This window comes from Cynocephalus volans, chromosome 5 (genome assembly GCF_027409185.1).
Source record: "Cynocephalus volans isolate mCynVol1 chromosome 5, mCynVol1.pri, whole genome shotgun sequence".
NCBI lineage: Eukaryota > Metazoa > Chordata > Mammalia > Dermoptera > Cynocephalidae > Cynocephalus > Cynocephalus volans.
In genome coordinates, this window is record NC_084464.1 from 134,201,436 (window position 1) to 134,217,655 (window position 16,220).

The 16,220-nt window shown below is 35.3% G+C and overlaps 1 protein-coding gene across 6 annotated transcripts in view; it reads left to right on the forward strand.

Moving 5' to 3' along the window:
* EYA4 (EYA transcriptional coactivator and phosphatase 4) overlaps positions 1-16,220 on the forward strand; it is a 260,369-nt gene that overhangs the window by 210,578 nt on the left and 33,571 nt on the right. For 4 of the 6 annotated variants that reach the window (XM_063096128.1, XM_063096132.1, XM_063096130.1 and 1 more), the window contains 3 exons: positions 1,553-1,736; positions 12,086-12,222; positions 13,613-13,696. In XM_063096128.1, coding sequence (XP_062952198.1) covers positions 1,553-1,736; positions 12,086-12,222; positions 13,613-13,696 — 405 coding nt within the window. The remainder of the gene's footprint in view (positions 1-1,552; positions 1,737-12,085; positions 12,223-13,612; positions 13,697-16,220) is intronic. The other 2 variants (XM_063096129.1, XM_063096131.1) reach the window with 1 other exon arrangement.

A 16,220-nucleotide genomic window follows, 5' to 3' on the forward strand; every position in this document is an offset into this window, starting at 1 on the left:
TAAGTATATTAGCTGCAGCAGAAGTGAAGGTAGCTTGGACAAGGGTGACAACAGTGGAAATAAAGAAGAGAGAACTTAGAGATATGCTTGAGTACAAAAAGACATAATATTTGCTAGAGGCTAGTAGTCTGGACCTTTCCAATATGTAACTTCATCTTCTTCTGAGGGCCTTAGCAGGCTGCAGAGAGTTTCAGCATACAGATACTAGAGTTTGGCTCTCCAGGTTCAAATTCCAGCTCTGAAACTTACTAGGCTGTATGACCTTGTACAAATCACTTAACCACTCTGTGCCTTAGTCCTCTTCAGTGTAAAATGGGGATGATGATAATACGACATAGGAGGTTGTGAGGATTAAATGTGTAAATCTATTAATCTATTTAAGCCCTTAGAACAGTGCCTTGACATAGAGTAAGCACTATATAAATGTTTAGTGTCATTGTTTTATTCTGAGAAAGACCCCTTGCTAGGAACTTTGTTCAAATATTAAAGAAAATTTGTTTTTTTTTTTTTGTTTTTTTGGCTCACAGGTGGTAGTGGAGAATATCAGATCTTAAAATTAATAGACTAATACAATTTTAGTTTCTTACCATATTACTTAATTCTTTTCTGATAATACATATATTTACTTATCCAAAGATTTTCCTTTTTTGGAAACTATGTCAAATGTGGATCTTTGTTCCCTTCAGAATATGGCACATCAGAGGATCTTAATCCTGACCAAGGATTTTTCATCACTGATATTTGGGCTAAAACATGCTGTATATATTAAACACCATTTATCATAACAAATCCTTACTCATCATCTTAATGTGTAAAAGGATTTTGAAGGATCGTATCATTTTAAGGTTCTTAACATTTTTTAATAAAAAGCAGGTCAGGAGAGTTGATCCAATGCTTTCATTTTTCTCCATAACAGAAAAGGAAAACTAAATTTTTGAAAACCTCACTAAAGACTAAGTCAAGGCCTCTCCAGGACACATGTACTTCATAGGAGGCTGAGTAAGGAAATCACTTATTCATCTTCTTTTATTTACTCTTTACCTCCTGCCAAGAAAACAAAACTATCAAGGGTAACCTAGAAGGGGAACAAAAATCACAAGAATGCAGAAGGAAGTCTGTGCGGAAGCTGGGAGGGGCAGCTACAACCCCTCCTTGCTGGTGATGTTAGCAGATGTATAAGAACTGATTTGGTGAATCCAGACCAATTCCATCTTCTTCTCTCCTCTTCAGGCGTATAGGTCCTGTTGATGTAAATCCTTGGATGAATAGCTATGGGTGACAAAGTGAATCATATACAACTTTTATGTAGATTAATACTTGTGTCCTGAACCTCGCTTGCAAAACCAGCAGGGGTAGTTCATTACTACATGCATGTAGAAGATGCCCACAAAGTAGTCTTTGCTCATCAGGATCACCTCAAAGCCATGGACTCAGAAACAAATGGAGCGAAATACTAATCTTTCAATTAACCATAGTGACTGGTTTTCTTTGGAGCAAGCATATTAGAAGATAATTTCTCTTTCAAACATATACATCTTAATTATTGTTTCAGGATTATCCATCCTACACAGCCTTTGGCCAAAACCAGTATGCACAGTATTACTCAGCATCAACGTACGGAGCATATATGACTTCTAATAACACAGCCGATGGCACGTCATCATCAACCTCGACCTATCAGTTGCAGGAATCTCTCCCAGGACTGACTAGCCAACCAGGTACAGATCTTCACCCAGGTGAAATACTTTTATATGCTTTGCAGTATTTAATAAAATGGACATTTCAAAAGCATGGCTGAAAGCTCCCAGATAATTGTGCTGATGTTTAGTCTGTGTTAGCATCTCCATAAAATGAAGCTCCTCTGGCATTTTGGAAAACTTTTCTTTTACATATGGGACAAATTGGAGATTTTAATTTCAAAATGACCGTATCCATAAGAACATGAATATAAAAAGGTGAATGGATCTTTTGCCAGGCTAATTCTTTTCCACTAAAAAATGTATTTATTTTTGATTATACATAGTTATGGGGTACAGAGTTGACTATCAGTGTTTGTGTACAGTATGTGATAATCAAATCAATATTATTACCATGTTCATCATTACAAATCATAATTATTGTTAGTGTCCCTTACCCAATTACTCCCTAGCCCGACTCCCCTTGCCCTTTCCCACCTCTAATAACCATAGGTCTGTTCTCTCCTGAAAGTTCAGTGTTTTATTGTGGTCAAGAACTCGACAAGAAGGAAAAGTTGTAATTATCTTCACTGAGTATAACCGATAATATTTCCTTTATGCTAGAGAGACCTCACCTTTATGAATCATCAATGGCTGTAGCCAGTAAACATTTACTGCATGCCTAGGATTTTTAGGATAAGTGGTAGGTAGTTTAATAACTTTTTCTGTCAGTGCACATTTAAAATCCATTGTATTAAAATCCACTGCATTCTCATTGGAATTGTATTTACTACACATATTTCACACAGCTGAAATATGTAAAATTAAAAGCAAGTTTAACAGAAATTCAGTGTGATCACAGTAAAAATTTCGAGACTTTTTGGAGAAATTATCAAGGTGATTCTAAAATTACCAGGAAAAGTGAGAGATTTAGAATTGCCAAAAAAATTCTGAGGAAAAAAAAAAACCAAGTTTGAAGGCTCACATAGCCTGATTTCAAGACTTATAAAGTACAGTAATCAAGAAAATGCAATATTTACAAAAGGATAGATATATAAAGCAAAGAAACAGAATGGAGAGTCCAAAAATCTAGACTCCATACATACACTAGAAAACTGATTTTTGACAAAGGTGACAGGCAGTTGAATGGAGAATGAACAGTTTTTTCAAAAAATGATGTTGGAACAATTGGACATCAATATGCAAAAGTAAAAAGAAATTCAACTCATAATTCATATATAAAAATTAACTCAAAATGGATCATAAATCTACATGTAAAAACTAAAACCTCTAGAAGAAAACATGGAGGAAATCTTTGTGACCCTGGTCTATGTAAATATTTTATAATTATGACTCAAATACGCAATCTGTTAAAAAAGAAAAGATAAATTAGATCTTATAAAATTAAGAACTTCTACTCTTCAAAAGACACTATGTAAAAAAAATAAAAGACACTATTATGAGAATAAAAATACAGGCCACATATTGGGAGAAATTATTTGCAAAATATATATCTGACAAAGGACTTATATCCAGAATATGTAAAGAACTCTCAAAAGTTAATGAGAAAAATGAGTTTAGGAATTTTTGTAAATGTCATTAATGTCTTCAAGTACATATTTCTGCCTTCAGTTATTTGAAAAATTCAAATTTATCTCTGCTTCTTTTTAATCTATCTTTGGAAGGGAAAGAAAATAGAGAAACATGGTCATAACACTAAATTCTTTTCCAATTGGACCAGTGGGAGCAAGATGATTCAATACCATTAAACAATTACTTATTGAGTGCCTATTAGGGACCAGCCCTGTGCTAGAAACTGATGTTTCAGCAGTTAATGAGCTCTCTGCGTACCTTTAGTTTCCATTTAACAAGCAAGACAAAGATTAAGTAAATAATTACAGTAATGATGGGTGATGAGAAAGGAAGAATGGTAGATAATATGAGGAATATTAAGTAAACTAATTCGGACATAAAAAGTAACAATGAGACTGGTATTTCAAGCAATAGTCAATATATGCTTATATTGTGAATTGATGAAATGGTAACATTCATTGTTTTTGGTGCCCTGTTCGGAATATTATCTCTGACTATAGACCCAGTGACAAATAGTCTAGTAGATAGAGTTTGGTTTTGGTGCCCCTACATTTCAATTTCTTTCCCCTTATCTTCCTTTTAGATCCTTTCTTCTGTGAGCACACGGCCCTTTTGAATTCCTGGTCTTTGACCCTTTAAAGCTTCCTGTGTAGGCTTTACAACTAGTCTAGCCTCCCTGAGCATCTGTACCCTATGCAGGGTCAGGACTAGGGTAAAGCTAGTGAAGCCTCTAGGACACAAAATATAAGGAGGTACTCATCCTCAGAGCCCTTGAATTTTGTGCCCTAGCTGCCTCACTCATTGGTACAGCCTAATCGTATGTTTCCAATCTGTCCTGATCCTCTTTGAGTCAGTACTTGCATTTCATCAAAGATTTTACCTAATTTAAAGAATAAGTGATTTCAGAATGTTTCTTAACTAGTGAAGATGCTTTAGGTAAGGAGGTATACTTGGAGTATTCATATCACACTGTAAAAGGTTTTCCTCAGTGATGAATACATGGGGAAAATAACACCGGGTGACTGTGTCCAAAAACAAAACCACCCAAGTGTTTGATTATCAAGGTATCAGAGATGAATGATAGACAGGAGCGGCAGGGTGTTTTTGAATTTATTAGTGTAAAGTAAGGCAAATCCTAACTAAAGCCAGAATGTTTCATTATTTTAGTTATTATTTTCGTTATACTAAGTTTCCATTTATATTGTCAGAGCTAGGGCTCAGACCCTTTAAACTCATTGTACAGACTGGGTCACCAGAGGCCTCACATGCCAGTCTGGGTCCCCAGACCCCTCACACGCCAGGCTGGGTCCCCAGACCCTTCACATGCAGGTCCATGCTAGGTAATTGGGAAAGATTCCGGGAGCTGTTGGCAGACGACACAAGCTCAGTCCTCAGCAGCAGCAGCAGCTTACAGGTCCAGCGGTGTCGGTGGCCTTGCAGAGGGTCCCAGGGGCACTAGCAGCAGCAGCAGCAGTGCCCCCGGGGTAGGGGAGGGGAGGGCCATGGATCAGAGCCACTCATCCTTTATCCTTAAGTCCGTAAGCGAGGACACCTGGGTGCACATGCGCGGTTACACTAGATGATAACCAAGGAACACCTGAGTGCACGTGCCAATTTACATCAAATGCTCGGCAAGATTCTGAACATCTGAAGAGCCCTGACCATTTTCCTATATTTTCCCAACAATTAGAGTATAGCTACCATGAATAAATACCATTTGTATACTCAATAATGATATATGCTGGGTAGAGCTTTGAGTAAAGGTTGATTTTGCTCTAATTTCGATATGATCGCAACAGTTTCTTGGCAGGAAGGAGACATATAGTTATTTTCCATTAGCTAAAGGATAATTAATATTCAGAATAGCTGTTCGATTTATATTGAAAATACTAAGTGCAGACAGGTAGGTATTCTGAGTGTGTAACTTTGAAAGTGACACATTAAGATGTGGCATTCTCATACTCACTTAAATGCTGCAATTTCTTCAGGCTTCCATTGGTTGCTAATGCCAACAAATATGGTTTGACATAATTTTCAGATTTTTTTCAGACTTTGTTGAATTTAAAGATGAAATTATTTCTACTTGTAAATCTATTATTCTCTCAACCAAAATCATAGCAACACACATGTCTGGATTTTTAAAGAATTCTGTGACCTCAGACCTTCAGTCAATGTAGTTTAAGTTTAATTCTGCCTTTTCAGATCTGGCATGCATTCAAAAAGCAAACAAGTTTTATAACTATGAAATTTTCCTTTATTATTGATGAAATCTGATAGATTTAGTTCAAGAGCAGGAAAAGTATTTCCCATTGACTGGTTCTGCATCTTAAAGCAGAGAGCCAACAATTAAATCTGCAATTTTTCATAAAACATTCACTGTTGACTTTCATTTTTAAAATAGAAACATACTTTGTGTTCAGTAGGAGACAGCTGGTTGTTCTGATTTAGTGATAAACCTAATGAAATAAAATGGATCTAAATATCCCAAACTTACAAAGTACAGTTATTCGTTACTGATTAAAAGATAATTATACAATTATTTATAGTGTTGGCTCAAGAAAAGCCTAGGGCAACTGGTAATGACTGATGTTATTTGGAAATTGCAAATAGTGTTTAGTTATTTACACTGTTAGGTAGTTTGACAATGGATTTAGAGAAACACTGCTGTGCTGATTAAGAACAGACTTGTTAGTTTATTATCTTCATACAGATCTTTATTTGCCTTTAACATAAAGTTTTTCTCAGGTATATTTTTGATTTGCATTCAGAAAGTTTGAGGACCAGTTAGCACATTAAGAAGAAAGATATTTTTACAGCTCCTCCTTTGAAAATGCTTTAAACATCTTTAAAATTAAGTATAGTTAGTAATTTATAACAATATTATGCTTTATTCTAAGCCCCTGGTAAATAATACAATACTTTAGCTAACTAAACTTAATAAGTGCTCCAGAAAACTAAAGGAGATAGTAAGATCATTTAACCCTGAAAAGAAGCCAGTTTCTTCTTAGGCAGATACAGCAGTCTTTTCATAACTTTTCAGTATTTCACATAAGGACAGAAAGAAAAGCAAAATGCTAATCAATTAGATGAGGATTTAGATGGAAAAGACAAACTAACAAGAGGATTTAGGTGGAAAGGACAGACCACATCAAGCCTCTCTCTGCCAATTTCCATTTTCCCTACTTGTAGCATTACTGCGCCCGTTTGTAGTCACCAGAGTGAAATTGGCAGAGGCACTGGAATTAACAGCTTTCTCCAAAAAAAAGGTTCAATAAATGTTTAATGACCTGTAGAGCTCAAGTTCCTGGTTTTACCCTTTATCAGAAGAAAAGATAGCAACTTTGAAAGGTATAGAAGTCAGTATAATTCCACCTGGGTGATTGCTACAGGAGCCCAGATACATCACATGCTCTCTATGGGACATGTTCTTTTACTTCATGAAGTTCTTTAAACAAATTCCTTGGCCCTCGCTCCCACAGAAATTGTATACAGTTTTTTAATACAAAAAAGACTCTTTTTAAAATTTACTCTTTTAATTGACAAAATAAAACATTGTATGTATTAATTGTGTACAGCATGTTGTTTTGTAAAATGTATACATTATGAAATGGCTAAATCGAGTAAAGTAACATGCGTTACCCACATACTTAACCATTTTTGTGGTGAGAAGACAAAATCTTTTCTCTTAGCAATTTTCAAACATATGATACATTGTTATCTCTAGTCACTATATTGTACAATAGATCTCTGCAATTTATTCCTGCTGTCTAATGCAAATTGTGTACCCTTTGACTAGTATCTCCCAGCTCTCCTCCCTTCCCCCACAGCTCCTGTTAACCACCGTTCTACTCTCTACTTTTATGAGTTAAACTTTTTACACCCATGTATAAGTGAGATCATGTGGTATTTGTCTTTCTCTGCCTGGCTTATTTCACTTACCATAATGTCCTCCAGATTTATCCACGTTGTTACAAATGATAGAATTTCTTTCTTTTTTAAGGCTGAATAGTATTCTATTGTGTATGTATACCACATTTCTTTATCCATTCATCCACTGATGAACACTTAGGTTGGTTCCATATTCTTGGCTGTTGTGAATAGTGTTTCAGTGAACATGGAAGTACAGGTATCTTTTCAACATACTGATTTTATTCTCTTTAGATATATTCCCAGTAGTGGGAATGCTGGATCATATGGTCATCCCATTTTTAATTTTTTGAGGAATCTCCCTACTGTTTTCCATAATGGATGTACTAATTTACTATTTGCAAGGGTTTCCTTTTCTCTATATCTTCCCTAACATTTATCTTTTGTTTTTTGAGAATAGCCATTCTAACAGTTGTGAGGTTATATCTCATTGTGGTTTTAATTTGCATTTCTATAATGATTAGTGATGTTGAGCATTTTTTCATATACCTGTTAGCCATTTATATGTTTTCTTTTGAAAAATATGTATTCAGATTCTTTACCCATTTTTTAATCGGGTTATTTGTTCTCTTACTATTGAGTTATGTAAGCTGCATATATGAGGATACTTCATACAATTTGTGTAAAAATAAAATTAAAAGATAATATGAATCTTTCCATGAACTTTTTGAAGTACTCTTGTATGTTTTGTATATTAACCTTTTTTTATCAGATGTATGATTTGCAAATATTTTCTCTCATTCCTTAAGTTGTTATATGATTCTTTTGATTAGTAGAAGCACATCTAGGGTTGACGTTTACGTAACCTGGAGAGTCTTTTGCTGTTTAGGGGAGAAACTGTAGCCTGGTGGTTAAAGCAAAAGTTCTGGAATTGTACCAGCAATGCTGCAAACAAGCTATTTAATTTTGATATGTTAATTAGGTCCAAGATGTCTTCAGTTTCCCTATTCCAGTAGTCCCCTCCCATCCATGATAGTACTGAACACTACATACCCTGTTTTTTTCCTGTACATACATACTTATGATAAAGTTTAATTTATAAATTAGGCACAGTAGGGATTAACAATTACTAGAAATAAAGTAGAACAATTACAACAATACACCAGCACCACTACTTTTGCGCTTTGGAGACATTATTAAGTAACATAAGGGTTACTTGAACACAAGCACTGTGATACTGCAGCGGTTGATCTGATAACTGAGAGAGCTACTAGGTGACTTGCAGAGCACCTATGACATGGATGCACTGGACAAAAGGATGATTCACATCCTGGGCGAGATGGGGCAAGACGGCGTGAGACTTCATCACACTACCCAGAATGGTGCACAATTGAAAACTTATGAATTGTGTATTTCTGGAATTTTCCATTTAATATTTTCAGTCTGCAGTTGACCATGGGTAATTGAAACCACAGAAAGTGAAACCACAGATAAAGGGGACTACTATACTAAAAGACAATAATGAGGCACCTAGTTCACTTGGTTTAAGTGAGGTTTGTCAGAGATCTGAAGCATCCTCAATAAATTCATGGAAGAATTCGTATTATCTTTTAATTCCATTTTTCCACAGACTTTTTGAAGTACCCTTATATAGTATTTCACAATATAGAGTTTCAATAAATAATTTAGAAAAAGACAAACAACCTAATTTTTTAAATGGGCAAAAGATTTAACAGTTACTTTATAAAAAGAAGATATCAAATGGGCAAGAAACATGAAAAAGTGTTCTCAGTCATAACTCATCAAGAAAATGCTAGTGAAAACCACAGTGTGATACCACCACACACCCGCAATGGCTAGAATAAAAAAGACTAACAATACCAAGTATTGGCAAGGCTGTGGAGCAGCTGGAACTCTTATTGCTGGTCAGAGAGTAAATCAATACAACCACGTTGTAAAAAGGTCATTGCCTACTAAAGAAGAACATAAGCCTTCCCTCTGACCCAGCAATCCCACTGCTAGGTATAGATACCCAAGAGAAATGAGAGCTTATGTCCCCAAAGACACATACAAGAATGTATATAGCAGCTTTACTCATACAAGAATGTATATAGCAGCATTAAACTATGAATAATCCAAATGTCTGTGAACAGAATGGATAAAGTATAATATACATATATGATGAAGTTCTAGCCACATTAAGAAAAGAACAAACAACTGCTCTGGGCTATGATATGGGTGATCTCACAGTGAACGAAGCCAAACGTATTTCAATGCAATTATTTAAAAATAGAACAGTGCATGACATACATATACTAAGGGTTTTAAAAATGTGGAGCTCTTCATTGTTTTCTTAAAGGCTATGCTTTACCACCATTAAAATGCTTCCTCCCATATTTTGCCCAAATTCTTAGAGCCCTTAACTCAGTAACTTTGCAAGAATCGGTGGGCATAAAGTCTTACGTTTATTGAAACCCAGAGACTTCCTATGACCAGTCTTTTCCCTTCGCCCTCCTGCTCTTTTCACCCCTTGCTGTGACAGCTGCTGGATGCCAGTACCTCTGAATAGCAGAGTTGTTCCTGCTAAACTCCTTCTTTATAAATCCAGTCTACAGTCAGCTGCCCATAACTGATCACAATGACTGAGATTTTGCAAGTTTTTGTCCTTTCTGCTCTGTACTGTTGCCAGAACGAAGTTGCCTTATGAAAGTTAACACCTGAAGATTGATCTGTGATGAATATAAAGACAGGTTTTGTGGAATGTCATACAAAAATGTTTTAAAAGCTTGCTTAATAAGTAAGGGTTAATTTGAATCACCATTTTATCTGCAAAAGAACATTTGATTTGCGGGATGTGGTAACCTTAGGAAAATTCTGTTTAAAAAAATAATTAAAAATAGGAATTTTTTGTGTGTGATTTTATTTAAAAGTTGGTGTATGTTCAAATACTTAAAGCTTCATTTAATGCCTGTACAAATAGGCTGAAATATAATTTACTATAAGATAGGGCTATATTCAAACCCATAACTAATAAACTTTATTATTCTGTCTACTCTCACCCAGGCGACACAAGAGACCCATGCAATGAATTTGCTAGCAATTTTAGGAGCAAATAATATTTGGAGCACAGACGTATTTTTTTGATTTTGTCCTGCAATGCACAGTGTTTCCCAAAGAAAACATTATAACCAGTAGACATGACTAGAGGTTAGCTATGAAAAAATTAGTACTTCTCAAAAAATATATTTTCTAAGTGTCTCTTAGTTTGTTCGGATTTGTTTATTTAGTAACTGCTTGGCTACCCTAAGAATTATTTAATTGTAATTTAATGACGAAGTGTGATAGTCATAACATCTTTATGTTTAAAAATTGTGTAATTTAAATTTAATGTAGTTTGTCATCTGACTCTCCTAGAAATTTTCACTGTATACATATGATTCAAATCAAATTAAATATAAATTAGATTTATCTCTCAATAATCCCAAAAGGTAGCTACTATTATCTACCCTTTATTGTGCAAAAAAACTGAGATTCTGAGAGACTGAGTAAAATGCTTGAATCATACAGTCTATCTGACCCTTTGACTTGTTATACTGTACCTCACTTTTGCCTCGGTTTACCTTACCAACCCTTCCTACAGGTTTTCTACTGCTCACTACTCTCTACCTCCTAAGAAAAATTGTCCCAATATATCCAAAATGTTATCATTTTAGCATGTTATCAATATAAAACTTATCAATGATATGTTTTACATTTTCTTTTTCATACTAAGTCTTTGAAGTCTTGTGCATGTTTTACACTCACAGTAGACCTCAATCTGCACTGGCCATATTACAAGTGCTCAATAGACACATGTAGCCAGTGGCTATAGTACTGGACAGCACATTTGTCTCCATTTCCTGACACCTGATGTATAATAATCTAGCTTAAGTTCACCAAAACTGTAATAAGAATACTTTTGCCAAGAGTCTATTGAATCTGTCAATCAGGTGGTTATTGAGAACTCAATTAATATATGAATAAGATGAATTCCACACTTTTTACTTTTTTTTAATGCAGCTGCTAAAAAATCTTATTTATTTATTTATTTTTTTTTTTGTCGTTTTTTCGTGACCGGCACTCAGCCAGTGAGTGCACCGGCCAGTCCTATATAGGATCCGAACCCGCGGCGGGAGCGTCGCCGCGCTCCCCAGCGCCGCACTCTCCCGAGTGCGTCACGGGCTCGGCCCTAAAACATTTTAAATTGTATATGTGGTCATATTTGTGGCTTACATTACACAAAGCATTTCAAAAAGTTCCTGGAGAGATTTATGTTATCTCAATTCTATTTGTCCACAGACTTTTTGAAGTACCCTCATATTTCTGTTAGATAGCACTGATGTGCACTATTCTTTTAAGAAGTTTTATTTAAAAGAGAATATAGCAATCAAATAGTATCTAGATGGAAATGTAAGGTCAAGGGGAAAGGCTTTTATACTTATTGGTGGCCCCTGAAAAGGAAGAGGTTGGAGGGAAGATGAGAGAGGATTTGATTAACGGAACCTGATTTCCTAAAAAGAGGGGCTGAGAAGTCAAGTTTGCAGGTGGAGGGATGGGACTGATCCGGAAGAATACATCTCATGCTCCAAACTATGACAAAAAAGGAGGTGAGGATAGACCTAAATGTAGATTAATATGTAGGTAAAGGTATAGACAGGCAATTGTAGGCATATGGAGTTTAAAAGATGTGCAAGTTTAATAGATCACATAGATTAAAACTGGGAGGGACTTGTGTGACCCACAAAATTTTTTACTGCATTAGTGTTTTGTGTACTTGGGATTATGCATTTTTTTTTTTTTGTCATAAGGAGGTTTCCATTGTATAGGAATTTGTTATGGTAATTAATAATGAAGACTTATACCTGATCAAAAAGTGAAATGTTATTTTTGACACGTTATGTTATTTATAGGAGAGTTTGATACCGTGCAGAGCCCCTCCACACCTATCAAAGATCTTGATGAGAGAACATGTAGGAGTTCCGGGTCAAAGTCCCGAGGAAGAGGCCGGAAAAACAATCCCTCCCCACCTCCAGATAGTGACCTGGAGGTATGCTTGCTTATTCTTAAAAAGTGTAATTTGACATTTTATTTTATTGAATGATATTTTCTATACCTTACAGTTCCATTGAGTATTAAACTGAAAAGTGTCTATATATATCAAGAATTGAGTGGACCTACTTTGTCACACGCATTTTACACTCTGAAGTTTTTTTTCATTCATTTTAATAAAATTAAAAGCAATAACAACTTAAAAGTGATAGTGCGTTACAAATTCTAGGGCTGTGATCATTGCATCCTTTGATCCGAATTGGTACAAACAGAAATTTTAAAAATAAAGCCATTGTTTGTGGGATAATTTTGTGAGAAACACTGTGTTGGTAATGAAAGTAATGAAAGACATCTATATGGGTCACTACATTCAAAAGGATAAAAGCAATCTGTATGGAAAGGAAAAGTCATCTTCTTAAAATAGGAAAAATTTTAATCATTTGATATATGTGTTAAAATTTTTATATCTGTGAAAATTTCAATATGTCATTTTTTCCACCTTATGGGCTCTTTTGAGATATAGTCATAGTAAGCAGGTTGATTTTTATTTTCAAACAGGAGGAACTCTTCTTAACCATAATATGTTACTTCTTACACAATGGCATACTTCAATTAAGAAAAACATTAAATGTCCAGATTTAGTAAAATCAAGTAATAGACATTGTGCTTCTTTGTAAGAGATAATTTCCTTTTTCTGGACATTTGTCTCAAATTCAAATGCCTTCAAGAACTGGCAGGTGATATAGGGGACCAGGAGAACTGTGGGGAGCTGGGAGCACTCGTTCATTCTGAAGGGATCTACCCATCACTGCCATGTAGGACTGTCAACCAGAATGGCCACACTTTCCACTTATTCTGCTGGAACTGGAACCCTGAAGTTTGTGTGAAATCTCCTAATTTTGAAATGTTGATCAATAATTTGAAATCTTTCAAAACTCCATGCAGGCCAAACAACACATCTGCTGACCTGCTCTGACCCAAGGGTCCACACTTTGTGATTTCTGTTTAGGGGTTACTCATAGATTCTTTTTAATATTTTTAAAAAACTTAATTCTTTGCACAAATTACAAAAGTTCATGAATCCATGAAGTATAATAATTTAAAATACAGTTTCAAGCACACATCTATCATTCAAATTAGGACATCTTTTAGGTTTATTAGTACTTTTTGGCTTATTATTATTTGTATCACTCTTGCTCTTCAGGTTTTACAGGAGTTAGATTTGGCAAAGTTGAAAAAAACAAACAAAAAAGCAGTGGAGTGGAGTAATTTTCTGTAAAATGGTATTAAGATTATATCCAACAATGAAAGAAGGTGTTTTCTACTTGTAAAGAAATTTCTGTTTTCTTAAACTTTATAATTCTTTGATATTTCTTTTTTGTCTTTAGCGTGTGTTTGTCTGGGATTTGGATGAAACTATCATTGTTTTTCACTCACTGCTCACAGGGTCTTACGCACAGAAGTATGGCAAGGTAAGGAATCCAGAAATTTTACTCCAAGCAATCTTGGTAGAATTTTATTTTGTTCAAAAATCAAAGGGCCATTTAAAAATACTTTTAAGTGTTTTTATGGCAGTCCACCAAATCTTAATTGTCTATTTCCAATGGATTGTTGTTGTTTAATGTGAACTGGCAAATTTTACAAAGCTAATTAGAAACTGGATTTTTTTTTTCCTATCTTCGTAATGAGTTCAAGTTTCTACATCAAGACCAAGCTTCTTACTCTCACATAATTATTTTAGAAAAGATCTTTGGAAATTGAAATGGACTTTTAAACACTGTAAAATTATATATTATCCTCTAATCAAGGAAAAACTTTAAGAGATTGTTTGAACTAATTTGTTGCACAACTGTTGCTATACAATGCCATTTGAAATAAGCAAGTAATCTTTCATCTGACAGATCCTTTGGATTTATGAATGAAAGTATTTTTCTGTAACTTGAGTAAACATACAAACAGTGAGCAGGGATGACTCCACATACATGAAGTCAGCAACAGATGGACGGTCTCTCTACTCCCCTGCCTTTCTCTCTTGCTGTTGTTTTCATAGTCAGCTTCTTATAACAGTGTTGTTACACACCCATGTGAGTGCTTCTCCAAAGACTGATGCAACTTCAACAGGCTTTTCAGCTGGAAACACAGTTGGTTAGGCCATTACCGTGTAAGTCTTTGATTTGTAGGACTCATAATCTAACCAGAATATGTTGGCCTGCCTTCATTACTGTATTCAAAGCTGTGTGCAACTTTGATTCCTTTACATGTCACTTGTACAGAAGTGCCTTGCTGTGTCTTTATAGCATCACATTATTTGGTAGTGTCTCATGTCAGCTCAACATGTAGTTTTTAGCAACTATGTTAAGCTTTGTCTTCTGTTCAAGTAATGATGAATTGCATTCAGGTATGTCTCCCTAAATTGCATTTTGGTTGGATCTGTATTGTCATCTGTTTTTTAATAGAGGTTATGAATGTTGCTAAACAGGTATGAAAGGTAACAAGTGACTGGGTAGCTTAAACAATAAACATTTATTTCTCATGGTTCTGGAAGCTGGGAAGGTCAAGATCAAGGTATCAGCAAATTTGGTTCTAGTGAGGGCCTGCTTCCTGGTTTGCAGACGACCATCATCTTTCTGTGTCCTCACATGCTGGGGGGCGGAGAGAAAGAAAACAAGCTCTTGTGTCTTTTTATAAAGGCACAATTTCCATTATAAATGGGCACTCCCCATTACAGGGAGGTGACCTAATAGCCTCCCAAAGGCCCCACTTCCAAATATCATTATATTGGGGGTTAGGATTTCAACATATGAGTTTTGGGGGGAAACAAACATTCAGTCTATAACATACCTGCATATAATTATAGTTAAAATATATGTATATAATTTACAAGTAAATTACTATATATAAATTTGGGTACCCATCCAAAATTCTATTACTGATAGACTATGCAATCTAAAAAGTTTCCAGACAACAATCTGAAGGATTTCTTCTGAAATAGTATTGGCTTATCAGGAGTACACAGTAAATCCTTTTGAACTAATTGCAATATTTTTTGTGCAGCTAAGTTTCATATTAGATAATTGTTTAAAATAAACAATCTAACTTGAACACATGAACCCAAATAAAGGTCCCTTCAAAGTAGTCATCATTGGGAGCTGTACCTAAATATCCGTGTTGCTCCTATTGCAACAAATCAGTGGTGGAACTCATCTTTTGGAATTATCTTTAGATTTTTAACATATTTCCTGAAACCAAATCTTCATCGTTTTGTGGTAATTTTGATCTTTAGAAAAAATAAGATCATTTGGACCCAAGGCAATGGATAAGGAGCACAGTACAAATGTCACAATATATATTTGTTTCCTCTTTGTCAAAAATATTATAGAGTAATGAAGCTGCTTTTCTCACTTGACTCATAAACTGGCTCTAAGAGCAATTCCAAAACAGAGTTCTCAAACTTCTCTCAGCAGTGGTGCATCCTGAAATAAAGCTGTCACCTCCAAGATGACCACCTGGACTTACAGCACTCATTTTCACATATAGGTTTCATTATTTCAAAACATTGTCTACAAGGCTTTATTCCAATACAAAATAGAGACATGCTCCATGCTCCTTGAAGTGTAAAACAGTAGAGAATGCAGAAAGGGTAGGCTAAAGGGAGAGGAAGAAGGGACTTAACCTTTATCTCATGTTCATGATGTGCCAGGCAGTAAGCACCACACAACATGAAGGGGTAGGTGGTTCTCCCTGATCTGTAGATGAGGAAACACGCTCAAAAAAATAACAAAATGTGTGCACTGTCGTGCAGCCAGCCAGAGGCAGAGATTAGTCCTGGGAACCTGAACTATTTGACCTCAAAGCCCATCCATGTTGTCTCTACTACAGCACGTCACATGACATAGACAATCTACCAGGAATGCAATATACAAGTAACATTTTCTAAAAGAAGTAAATACAGTGTAGATGGTATGTGAGTTGTCTCTTAAGCTGCAATAATTTTGA